Here is a 12,995-nt window from a genome sequence, read left to right as displayed (position 1 = left end):
AATGTAGCAGGAAGGGGGCGGAGCTGGGGAGTGAACCTGGGGTCTGAACATGGGAAGGGGATAAACATTACCCAGTGGTGAGCACATCTGGAGGAAGTGGAGCTGATGGTCCCAGGACCTGGTGTGGGGACATAAGGGTGAAGCATAAGCTCATATTTGTCTTTGTCCTGGAGGCAGGATCTGGGAGACTGCAGTGGTGTTGCTTGGCAGGAAGGCCGGGGCCCTGCAGGCATCACCCAGAGCTTAGATGGTGTTTCTCTGCTGTCCCCCTTCCCAACCCATCTGCCCTTGCTGAGGGCAATCACTGTGACTAATGGGACTGTGACGAGAGAGCAGCCTGCACTGGCATTAGGGCCTGGTGTCCACACTAACTGGGGGCCCTGGAGGAGGTTGAGGGTGGGAAAGGTGTATAAGGAGTAGGATCCGGGTAGTTGCTGTCCTTTGCTTGCACTGCCGACTTCTCTCTGCGCAGCTTCAATACCTGCTGCACTGAACTCATAGGGATGAATATGTGGTTGGTAGTGTGGCAGGGAGCCTAATGGATTCCACCTTGATTAGCGAGGAAAAGCATTTTCTATATTCCTGTTGGTCATTTGTACATATTTTGGGGAAAATTGTCTCTACATCCTTAGCCTGTTTTTTAACCATATTTTTTGGCTAATGCCTTTTGAATACTTTCTATATTTTATACATTAATTTCTTTTTACAGACAGTTAAGCACATGTCTTTTTCCATGGGCTTGATTATTCTGTGCAGATATTGTGTGTGTTTTTGTTTTTTGGTGTGTGTTTTTGCTTTTTGGTGTGTGTTTTTTCCAAATTCCCTGTTTTGAACAACCCTGCATTCGGGCAGTCTAGTGTCACCATTTTCCAGCAGGCTCAGATGCTGTTTACTGAGAAATTATTTCTTTTTTGTGATAAGATATTTTTAATTAAGGTCTGTAGGATGGTTATTTTTTTTTAGGCAGAGATATTGCATTGATAGTCTGCAGATAGTGTTAACATTTTTTTGAAATGTATTTCAAGATTCTTAATTTCAGAAGTTTATAGTGGGATCTGGACATTTTTCTCTATGTAAGGTCATGTTAATGACCAACATTTCTGATGATGCATTTTGGTTAATAGTGTCAGATGTGATGTCTTATCTTTCATTTCTTTATTATTATTAAAAATATATCTTTATTGATTTCAGGGAGGAAAGGAAAGGGAGAGAGAGATAGAAACATCAATGATGAGAATCATTGATTGGCTGCCTCCTGCATGCCCCCTACTGGGGATTGAGCCAGCAACCTAGGCATGTGCCCTTGATTGGAATCGAACCTGGGACCCATCAGTCCCCAGACCGACACTCTATCCTCTGACCCAAACCAGCTAGGGCTCTTTCATTTCTTTTTAAATTTATTTGAATCTTCTCTCTTTTGTTTTAGTCTAGCTAAAGGTTTGCCAATTTTATATATATTTTTTTCTAATAGCTCTTTGTTATCATGTGTTTTTCTTTTTTACAATATATTTTTATTGATTCGAGAGAGGAAGGGAGAGGGAGAAAGATAGAAACATCAATGATGAGAGAGAATCATTGATCGGCTGCCTCCTGCACTCCTCCTACCTGGGATCGAGCCTCAACCCAGGTATGTGCCCTGACTTGGAATTGAACTATGACCTGGTTCAACCTGGTTCATAGGTCAACACTCAACCCCTGAGCCATACCAGCCAGGCTCATATGTTTGTTTTTCTTTTGTCTATTTTATTTATGTTTGTTCTAATATTTATTGTTTTTTTCCTCTTCTAGCTTTGGGCTTACTTTCTTAATTTGTTTCTGTTTTTCTGATGTGCAAGATTAGGTTGTTCATTTAACATCTTTTTTCTTAATGTAGGCATTTATCCCTATAAAATATCCTCTTAGAATTGCATTTTATGCATTTTATACATAAGCTTTGATAGATTGTTTCTATTTGTTTTGCCTCTATTTTTTTAGTTCTTTTTAAAACATATTTTTATTGATTTCAGAGAGGAAGGGAGGAGAGAGAGATGGAAACATCAATGATAAGAGACAATCATTGATTGGCTGCCTTCTGCATAGCCCACATTGGGGATCCAGCCCACAATCCATGCATGTGCTCTGAGATTCGAACTATGACCTCCTGGTTCATAGGTTGATGCTCAACCACTGAGTCACACTGACCAGGTTTGAGTTCTTTTTTGTGTTTTTTCTTTCATCCACTTATTGTTCAGGAGTGTGTTGTTTAAGTTCAACATATTTGTGAATTTTCCATCTTTCTTGAAACTAAAGTTGATTTCTAGTGTCGTACATTGTGATCACATAAGATACTCAACATGATTTCTTCTCAAATTTTGAGACTTATATTTTGACCTAATATGTGATCTTCCTAGAGAATGTTTCATGTGCACTTGACGAGAATGCATGTTCTGCATTAGGATGGGATGTTCTGTATATATTTATTCATCCTGTTTGGTCTAAAGTCTAGTGAAACTTCCGTTATTCCCTATTGCCTTTTGATGGGATGATTTACCTAATATTGAAGTGGAATGATCTCTACTAACATTGGGTTTCTTTTTCTGTCTTCATTTCTGATAATACTTGCTTTCTATACTTAGTTGCTGAGTTCTTTGGTGCATAATACTTAAAATCGTCATCCAGCCGAAACCGGTTTGGCTCAGTGGATAGAGCGTCAGCCTGCGGACTGAAAGGTCCCAGGTTTGATTCTGGTCAAGGGCATGTACCTGGGTTGCGGGCACATCCCCAGTAGGAGATGTGCAGGAGACAGCTGATCGATGTTTCTCTCTCATCGATGTTTCTAACTCTCTATCTCTCTTCTCTCCTCTCTGTAAAAAATCAATAAAAAAAATATATTAAAAAAATAAATAAATCAAATTGTCATCCTCTTGATGAATTAACTTATCATTCTGTAATGAATTTGTCTCTTGTGACAGTTTTTGAGGTAGTCTGTCTTGTCTGATAGAACTTTAGCTACCCCAGCCATTTTTGGGTTTCATTTGCATGGAATATTTTTTGCATCTCATTCTCTTCAGCCTATTTGTGTCCATAAAGTTTTAGTGTATCTTGTAGGCAGCATATATTGCCTCTGGTTTGTGGTTATTGTTGTTCTTTTGTTTTTATCCTTTCAGTCACTGTCTTGTGATTTGGGAATTTGTTTTAGGACCTACTGTTGCCACTTCAACATGGTTTCTGGCTTCTGGCTCTTTTGTATTTCCTTTGTCTTCCTGTCTTGTGATTGTCCTTTGTGATTTGATAATTTTGTATAGTTGTTTACTCCTTTCTCTTTTGTATATCTATTACATAGGTTTTTGCTTGTGGTTTCCAAAAGACTTACATAAAACAACTCATATACTCTTTATAATCTGTTTTATCCTGACAACACCTTCAATTTCTTGTAAAAATTCTACCTTTTGACTCTCCACCACATACCCCTTTACATGCTTGTGTTTTTTTTTGTTTTTTTTTAAATATATTTTATTGATTTTTTACAGAGAGGAAGGGAGAGGGATAGAGAGTCAGAAACATCGATGAGAGAGAAATATCGATCAGCTGCCTCCTTCACATCTTCCACTGGGGATGTGCCCACAGCCCAGGCACATGCCCTTGACCGGAATCGAACCTGGGACCTTTCAGTCCGCAGGCTGATGCTCTATCCACTGAGCCAAACCGGTTTTGGCACATGTTTTTGATGTCACATTTCACATCTTTTCATATTGGTCATCTTCTAAGGTACACATTATTAGCTTCGGTATTTTTACTAGTTTGCAATTTTAACCTTTATAATAGTTTCATAATGTAATTCCACCAATGCATGTTACAATTTTGTGAATTTTATTCCATTCTCAACTTTATGAGGCAGATTTACATTTTGCTATGTATTCTTGTTTCTATTTAATGTTCTTTCATTTCATCTTTAAGAGCTTCTTTTGACAGTTCTAATAAGTCAGCTTGAGTGGCGATGAACTTCCTTAGGTTTTGTTTGTCTGAAAAGCTATTTCTTCTTCTTTCTAAAGAATAGGTTTTTGTTTTTGTTTTGTTTTTTTTTGTTTTAAATATATTTTATTGATTTTGTTCCAGAGAGGAAGGGAGAGAGATAGAGAGCCAGAAACATCGATGAGAGAGAGACATCGATCAGCTGCCTCCTGCACATCTCCCACTGGGGATGTGCCCGCAACCCAGGTACATGCCCTTGACCGGAATCTAACCTAGGACCTTTCAGTCCACAGGCCCACGCTCTATCCACTGAGCCAAACCGGTTTTGGCAAGAATAGGTTTTCTTGGATAAAGTATTAATGGTTTTCATAGAATATTTTTTGAAAATATGTTTTCATTTCTTTTTAGAGAGAGCGGAAGGGGGAGGGATATAGCGATAGAAACACCAAAGAGAGAGAAACATCGATTGGCTGTCTCCTTCATGCCCCTTGGGATGGAGCCGGCAGCTCCAGCATAGGTCCTGACCGGGAATCGAACCATGATTTCTTGATTCCTGAGTCGAAACTCAACCAATGAGCAACACCAGCCAGGCTCATGAAGTATTTTGGATATATCATTATATTTCCTCTTAGACTGCAAGATGTCTTTGGAGAAATCTACTAATTCCCTTATTTGGGTGTTTCCCTGTGTGCAGTGGGTTTCTCTTTTTGTGCTTTCACAATTCTCTTTGCCTTTGATTTTCTGATGCTTTCATTATGCTGTGTCTTGGTGAAGTTCAGTTTGCGTTGAATCTGTACAGGGACCTGTGAGAGCGCATGCACTTGATCATTCACATCTCCTTTACAGATTTGTGAATTCCATCGTCAAGTTATTTTATTTTTTTATTTATAAGTCCACAGTGGCTTTGGAAGCAGTTTTTTCCTATGACAATTGCGAGTGGAAAATACTACTGGGGACATACTGGTTTTGTTTTTTTTTTCTCTTGTCTTTCAGAGTAGGTTGTGGCCAAAGACTTCTTTTATAATTCATGCCAACAAGCTCTAGAGCAGCGGTTCTCAACCTGTGGGTCGCGACCCCTTGGGGGGTTGAATGACCCTTTCACAGGGGTCGCCTAAGACCATCGGAAAACACATATATAATTACATATTGTTTTTGTGATTAATCACTATGCTTTAATTATGTTCAATTTGTAATAATGAAATTGGGGGTCACCACAAAAGGAAGAACTGTATTAAAGGGTCACAGCATTAGGAAAGTTGAGAACCACTGCTCTAGAGAGTCCTTTGATGTGTAAATTTTGAGGAGTTCAGAGATGTTATATGGGCTTTTGTGGTTTTTCAAAACAAAATTTTCTAGTGTTTTTAACAAAACAGGCCACTATTATCAGTGAGGTAACTCTGACTCTTGTGTTAATATATTTGACCTATCTTCAGATATATTTGATCACCCATCTTCCCAATCATCCTTTCTATGCAGTTCTCCTCTTTTTGCTCTTCTGCATTGTCGTTTGTCATTATTGAGCTCTTATTCCATTTGCAGTGGGGTTTTTCTTTGTTTGTGGATAGGGGCCTACTTGTTCTGGTAGAGAGATAAATTCTTCTATTTCTATTTTGCCATATTGCTGGTGTCACATAGTTTTTTTTTCTTTTGTCCTTTTTTTTTTTACAGTGTTTGTTTCCTTTCGTGTTCTCTTGTTCTACTACAATGCTGGCCATCCATCTTTTCAGATTTTCCTTTATGATTTCTGTCATCTGTATACCATGTAATTGCTGTACTGGGTTTTAAGGGGAGGTATTATTTGTGCATCGCAGGACAAATATGATTCCATCCATTGCAAAGTGGACCCAGAGACAGTCTTGCCATGGTGAAGGGCTGTTGACACCAGAGCTTTGTTAAGGTCAGAATTAGGAACCCATTTTGTTTAACATTGGTTTGTTACTGTTGCCAGTTCTTTACCCCATTCTACTTGTTCTTTTATATATATATATATATATATTGATTTTTTACAGAGAGGAAGGGAGAGGGATAGAGAGTTAGAAACATCCATAAGGAAGAAACATCGATCAGCTTCCTCCCGCACACCCCCTATTGGGGATGTGCCCACAACCAAGGTACATGCCCTTGACCAGAATCGAACCTGGGACCCTTCAGTCTGCCGGCCAACACTCTCTCCACTGAGCCAAACCAGTTGGGGCCATTCTACTTGTTCTTGCTTATTATTGAAAGCCAACTACTTAGTTCCTTTTTATGTTTTTATTGATTTTGGATATAGAGGAAGAGAGAGAGAGAGAGAGAGAGAGAGAGAGAGAGAGAGAGAGAGAGACATAGATGTGACAGAGAAACATTGGTTAATTGCTTCCTGTATACAGCCCAAACAGTTGTTGCACCTGCAGCCTGGTCATGTGTCCTGACCGGATTTCTATTTGGCAAACTTTCCATGCACAGGACCATTCCCAACCAACTGAGCCACACCAGCTAAGGCACAACTACTCAGCTCTAATAGTTACTATTTCTACTTGGATTCCCAGCTCATGAATAATCTTTACCTCTCTAAAGTTTGCATCCGAACTGCTTGTTTCACAGGTTCCTCTTTACTGCACTCCAACTTTGGTTCATGTCTTGAGAGCCTTGGCGTGTGCACAATACATTATTTGTGCATCACAGGACAAATACGATTCCATCCATTGCAAAGTGGACGCGTCATTTGCTGAAATACAGTGGATTTTTATGTGTTTGAGCACATTCAGATTGGTCCACACAGACTTGTGTCATTTGTATGAAAGATCCTACAGGAAGCTGTTTGTAAAGGAATAACTAGTGGACTCTGTATCTCTTGTTTGTGTCCCATCCTATCCTCAGGTCCCCCCCTTCATAGTATCTCCACTATTGACTGACTTTAGGGGTCAGGTAATGTATAACAATCATTTTGTCAGAGTCTAAATCACTGGTCTCGAAAATCATCCCATCGAATCATGCCTGGCTGTGACAGATGGCCAGTGTGATGAGGATATTTCTTCCTGCTAAGATCACCACGTACTTCACCTGCATTTTCTTTTTTTGTTTTTTAGGTTGCTGTTGTAGAGCAGGGAATGTGGAGGCACAGCTTGAAGAGAACATTGCTGTAAGAGTGTCACAGGCAAAGAATCCCAAGTTAGCTTTGTCTTCCCAGAAGAGCCACCACCCCTGTGAGAGTTGTGGACTAGTCTTGCGAAACATTTTCCTCTTGACTGAGAAGCAGGAATTACAACACAGGCAGATACTGTTGAGGTGTGGGGCATGTACAAAGCAATTTCATTTCCATGCACAATTTCACCGGCACCAGGAGCAGCACTGCAGAGAGAAGTCTTTGAAAAGAAGTATGAACAGCATCTCACTGGCAAAGGGCTGCCATTTCAATGTGTCTCAGAAGCTTTTTACCTGTGGAGAGGTGGGGCAGGACATCCGTACTGAGTCAGGACATCCCCAGCAAGAGGCTACTCAGACCAGGGACAGGCGAAATGACATCTCGATGTGTGGGATGACGTTTCCAAAGAGAAAAACGTATTGCTCCAGAAAAGAATGCAAGAAAGCCAGTGGCTGTAACCACACGTTTCTTCAGGACAAGGGTGTCCATACTGGAAAAGACTGTTTCTGGTGCAGTGAATGTGGGAAATCATTTACCAGTAGCACTGGCTTTCATTGTCATCAGAAAATTCACACTGGAGATAGGCCCTATCAGTGCAGTGAGTGTGGGAAAACTTTTACCACCAGCAATGGTTTCCGTTATCATCAGAGAGTTCACAGAGGAGAAAGGCCTTATCAGTGCAGTGAATGTGGGAAATCTTTTATCGCCAGCACTCACCTTCATCGTCATCAGAGAGTTCACACTGGAGAAAGGCCTTATGATTGCAGCGAGTGTCGGAAATCATTTACTTGGAAAGTTAGCCTTTGTCGTCATCAGAGAGTTCACACTGGTGAAAGACCTTATGTGTGCAATGAATGTGGGAAATCTTTTACCGATAGCAATGGCCTGCGTTGTCATCAGAGATTTCACACAGGAGAAAAGCCTTATGAGTGCAGTGAATGTGGGAAATCTTTTATCACTAGCTCTCGCTTTCATCAACATCAGAAAGTTCACAGTGGGGAAAGGCCTCATGAGTGCAGTGAATGTGGGAAGTTTTTTGCCAGTAGCACTGGCTTACATTATCATCAGAGTGTTCACACTGGAGAAAGGCCTTATGAGTGCAGTGAATGTGGGAAATCATTTACTTGGAAAGTTACCCTTCATCGTCACCAGAGAGTTCACACTGGTGAAAGACCTTATGTGTGCAATGAATGTGGGAAATCTTATACCTCTCACAGTGGCCTCCGTTGTCATCAGAGAGTTCACACTGGAGAAAAACCTTATGAGTGTGGTGAATGTGGAAAATCATTTACTTGGAAAGTTACCCTTCATCGTCACCAGAGAGTTCACACTGGTGAAAAACCTTATGTTTGCAATGAATGTGGGAAATCTTACACCTCTCGCAGTGGCCTCCGTTGTCATCAGAGAGTTCACACTGGAGAAAGGCCTTATGAGTGTGGTGAATGTGGGAAGTCTTTTGCCAGTATCACTGGCTTCCATTATCATCAAAAAGTTCACGCTGGAGAAAGGCCTTACGAGTGTCGTGAATGTGGGAAATCTTTTACCAGATTCTATACCCTTCGTTGTCATCAGAGAGTTCACACTGGAGAAAAGCCTTATGAGTGCAATGAATGTGGAAAATCTTTTGCTGCGACCTATGGCCTTCGTTCTCATCAGAGAGTTCACACTAGAGAAAGGCTTTATGTGTGTAGTTAATATGGGAAATCTTTTAGGCAAAGTTCTAACCTTACTCCACACTTAAGAATTCACATTGGAGGAAGGTCTTACTCAGGAAATGCAGAGTTTTTTAGTTTGCTCCTAATAATAATGTAGTAAACTCCGAAGCCCCACTTGTTTGAATTGAATCTCATACATTTGATCATCAACAGTAGGAAGATTCCCAAAATATTTTACTTTTGTGAAAGCATGTGTATGTATGTGTTGCACTTATTGTTAATGTTTTTATTGATTTCAGAGAGGATGAGTGAGGGAGGGAGAGAGAGAGAGAGAGAGAGAGAGAGAAACATCAATTATGAGAATCACTGATCAGCTGCCTGCTGCATGCCCATACTGGAGATTGAGCTTGTGACCTAGGCTTGTACCCTGAGCGGAAACCGAACTGAGTGCTCCTGGTTCATATGGTGTTGCTCAACCACTGACCCACACCAGCCTGGCATGTATGTTACAATTTGTAATTTACACAGGTGTCTTCCCAAATCCATGTTGCTATATAATTTTTTTTTACAACTATCTCCTGTCACTCGGATGACAACATCTGTAGACCTTTTTTTAAAAAAATTGTTTATTTCAGAGAGAAAGGGAGAGGGATCAGGAGTGAGAGATGGAAACAGCAATGAAGAAAGAGAATCAGTGATTGTCTGCTTCCTGCATGCCCCAACCTGGGGATCCAGCCTGAAATAGGGGCATGTGCCCTGACTCAGGTTCAAATTGTGACCTCTTGGTTGATTCGTAGGTTTGAGGCTCAACCACTGAGATATATCGGCTGGGCTGTCACTACATATTTCTGTTGCTGTTCCACCTACAAGGTATTCACAGATTGTGTCAATCACCATCCTCATGTGCTCAGGAAAGCCAACTCTGTTCTCTGATTTGTTGGAGAAAATTAGGAGCTGCCTGAGCTTGTAGGAGGTCTTATTTCCTCTCACTCTGACTAGTTGCCATATGGACCTGACTCAGTGTTGTCCCCAGAGAACCTCACCTGAGTTCAGTGAGCAGTTTACAGAATAACTGTTTTTCCCAGGGGCAGACTTTTTCTAAATAACAGTGATGAATTTTTTGATTGGTCAATTCACTGATTCAAGAACTGCCAGGCTCTTATCCCTTTGGTTGTAAAATAGTGAAGGACTTTCTAAGTCTTTTTTTTTTATTATAATGATTTTTTACAGAGAGGAAGGGAGAGGGATAGAGAGTTAGAAACATCGATGAGCGATAAACATCGATCAGTTGCCTCCTGCACGCCCCCCACTGGGGATGTGCCCGCAACCAAGGCACACGCTCCTGACCAGAATCGAACCTGGGACCCTCTGAGTCCGCAGGCCGATGTTCTATCCACTGTGCCAAACTGGTTAGGGCTCAATCAACATTTTAATGTGTTTATATCCTTTAGCTCTTATTCCATGCATATACAGTATACACATATGATTAAGCGGTCTTTGGGATGACAATACAGACATTTGTTGGTAAACTGTGTTTTTCCACTCAAATCACAAATTCTCATGCAATAAACATCATCTGAAACGTATAGAGAGTTAGACACATCGATGAGAGAGAAACATCGACCAGCTGCCTCCTGCACACTCCCCACTGGGGATGTGCCCGCAACCAAAGTATATGCCCTTGACCGGAATCAAACCTGGGACCTTTCAGTTCGCAGGCCAATGCTCTATCCACTGAGCCAAACCGGTTTCGGCCGCAGGGGTATCTCTTGCCCAGGTCTTACAAAAGGTTATTTGCCCTAATGTCCAAAATTCCATGGGTGATGGTCACCCAGTTGGAGGACCATAGGGATTAGGGGCTGGCCTACACGGTGTTGGAAAAGATTGCTGCCAGCTAGATGGAATGAGCGTCTTGTAAACCTACATCCAGAAATGTTCCGAGGAACAGACAGCAGGGTGGCATGTACACAAATCTGTGTTACTCTAAGCATGTTTTCTGTGGATGCAGTCATTGTCATTGAAAATAATCTAAAGGTCTGTGCATTCCAGGATATGACTTGTGACCCTGCGAGCATTCCCGTTGGTTTGGGTGAAAGTCCTTCATAGTTCACTGTCACTGAGGAAGGTCTCTTTCACAGGGCATGAGAATGTGGACTGACTTTCAATGTGTCAAATCTATTTTCCCCAAAAAGTTGGATATGCAAACTTCTTTTACCTTTAGCCAATTTTAAAACGTTTTAATTTTTAATAAATGACATATGTCAAATATAATATTTGAGGAGTCTTCACATATGGAATTAAGTGAATCCATCACTGTAGTCAACGTTGACCATGTATGTCACTGAATTTACTGCATGTTCTATTTGAATCTCTCTGCCCCTCACAGCTTTCCAAGTAACCATTGATTTACATTCAATTTTAATACCTTTGTAATTTCTAAGTTTTACATGATGGGAATGACAGTATTTTTTCTGCTTTTGTTTACATTGTGTAAATCTTTAGAGATTTATTAATGACAGAATAGTAGCTCAACTTTTGTTTGAGAAATATTTTAATCTTCAAATATATCATAATTAGTTTCTTCATTCGAGATGGTTGTTTTTGACTATTTAAAATAAGGGTTTGAAATGAAGTCTACAAACTTTCCTGTATAATTTTTTATGTGGCTATGTTTCACTTACCCTTGTCAATAACTCAGTACATAATCTTAAGTTGTAGGGTAGGTGAATATTTAACTTACAGAGATTTGCAAGTTGTGATCAAAACTGATTGGCTTGTTTCCATTTCTCCAACAGTGTACGAGGGATTCAGTTCCTCCACACACTAGAGAATAGTTGGTTTGGTCAATCTTTTTTTTTTTTTTTTTAATATATTTTATTGATTTTTTTACAGATAGGAAGGGAGAGAGATAGAGAGTTGGAAACATCAATGAGAGAGAAACATCGATCAGCTGCCTCCTGCACACTCCCCACTGGAACTGTGCCCACCACAAAGATCGCGCCTCCCTGGTCAGGCTTCCTTCCTAAGTGCCCTGCATATTGTTAACATCTGGCTGCTTAAAGCCATGTGTTTGGGGCGACTGCTCTCCTCCGCTCCTGGCACCATTGACACAAACAAGGTACATGCCCTTGACCGGAATCGAACCCAGGACCCTTCAGTCCGCAGGCCGACACTCTATCCACTGAGCCAAACCGGTTTCGGCTGGTCAATCTTTTTTTATTTAAACATATCTTAAAACTTTGTCATGCTACCGCACTGTTGTTTTATTGCTTTCTCCTACGGATTTATGGTGAGCCCTTCCTGGGGTGCATTCTTGCTACCTCTGTATCTCTTAAAATGTCTGGTCATAGGTTCTGCCTAATCTGCTGTGAGTTTTAGCTGTTTAGCAAAAAGAGAGTGAAACAACCAAGACAGCATGCTACCGCACTGTTGTTTTATTGCTTTCTCTTACGGATTTATGGTGAGCCCTTCCTGGGGTGCGTTCTTGCTACCTCTGTATCTCTGTTAAAATTTCTGGTCATAGGTTCTGTCTAATCTGCTGTGAGTTTTGGCTGTTTAACAAAAAGGGAGTGAAACAACCAAGATGGAAGTTGGAATTTCATGTGGTGCCTTTTTGGCTTGGTGGAATAAAGGTTTTTTTGAATTGGAATGATATATTTACTTTTCTCCTGGTCCGCACAATGCAATGGACACTTTTAATTTTAATCTGCACTACTAACTTTCTCCATCACTTGGTAGAGCTCTCCATTTTCTTGGCCTCCTGTCATGGGGGTTCTTGCATTAGAACAGGTCTCTCAGGTGGACCAGATGGCATCAGGGTCGGCAGGGTGTTTTAGAGTCCCAAAGCCAGTGCAGACGGAAATGGGGGGCAGTGATCAGATTGCCCGTGCCCTGAGTTAAGCATTTTGGATTTGAATCCCAGATTCCCGAATATCATTGGGACTCTCAGGGAAATCACCCCTTCCTCTGGTTCTTTCATTATTCAAATGACTATTGATATATATATATATATTTTGATCCTCACCTGAGGATATTTTTCCGTTTATTTTTATAGAGAGGGAAAGACAGAGAGAAATATCAATGTGAGAGTGAAACATCGATTGATGGCCTCCTACAGGAGCCTGAACTAGGGTTCTGCAACTGAGGTAAGTGCTCTTGTCCAGAATCAAACCCAGAACCCTTTTGTCTACAGGACGATGCTCTATTCACGAAGCCAAAGCCACTAGGGCCAGATTCTTATTTTCTTAATCCATTGTTTCTTGGTA

General features: G+C 40.8%; 1 protein-coding gene across 1 annotated transcript in view; it reads left to right on the top strand.

Moving 5' to 3' along the window:
- The window catches only part of LOC102766004 (zinc finger protein 883), a 35,448-nt gene extending 26,441 nt beyond the window's left edge, over nucleotides 1-9,007 (top strand). Inside the window, exon 3 of the mRNA XM_015569910.1 lies at nucleotides 7,020-9,007. Coding sequence (XP_015425396.1) covers nucleotides 7,020-8,770 — 1,751 coding nt within the window. The 3' untranslated portion in view covers nucleotides 8,771-9,007. The remainder of the gene's footprint in view (nucleotides 1-7,019) is intronic.
- Nucleotides 9,008-12,995: the final 3,988 nt, after the last annotated feature.

The sequence above is a fragment of the Myotis davidii genome, unplaced genomic scaffold (genome assembly GCF_000327345.1).
Source record: "Myotis davidii unplaced genomic scaffold, ASM32734v1 scaffold1786, whole genome shotgun sequence".
In the NCBI taxonomy this organism is placed as follows: domain Eukaryota; kingdom Metazoa; phylum Chordata; class Mammalia; order Chiroptera; family Vespertilionidae; genus Myotis; species Myotis davidii.
This window is presented reverse-complemented; position numbering and strand designations above follow the sequence as displayed.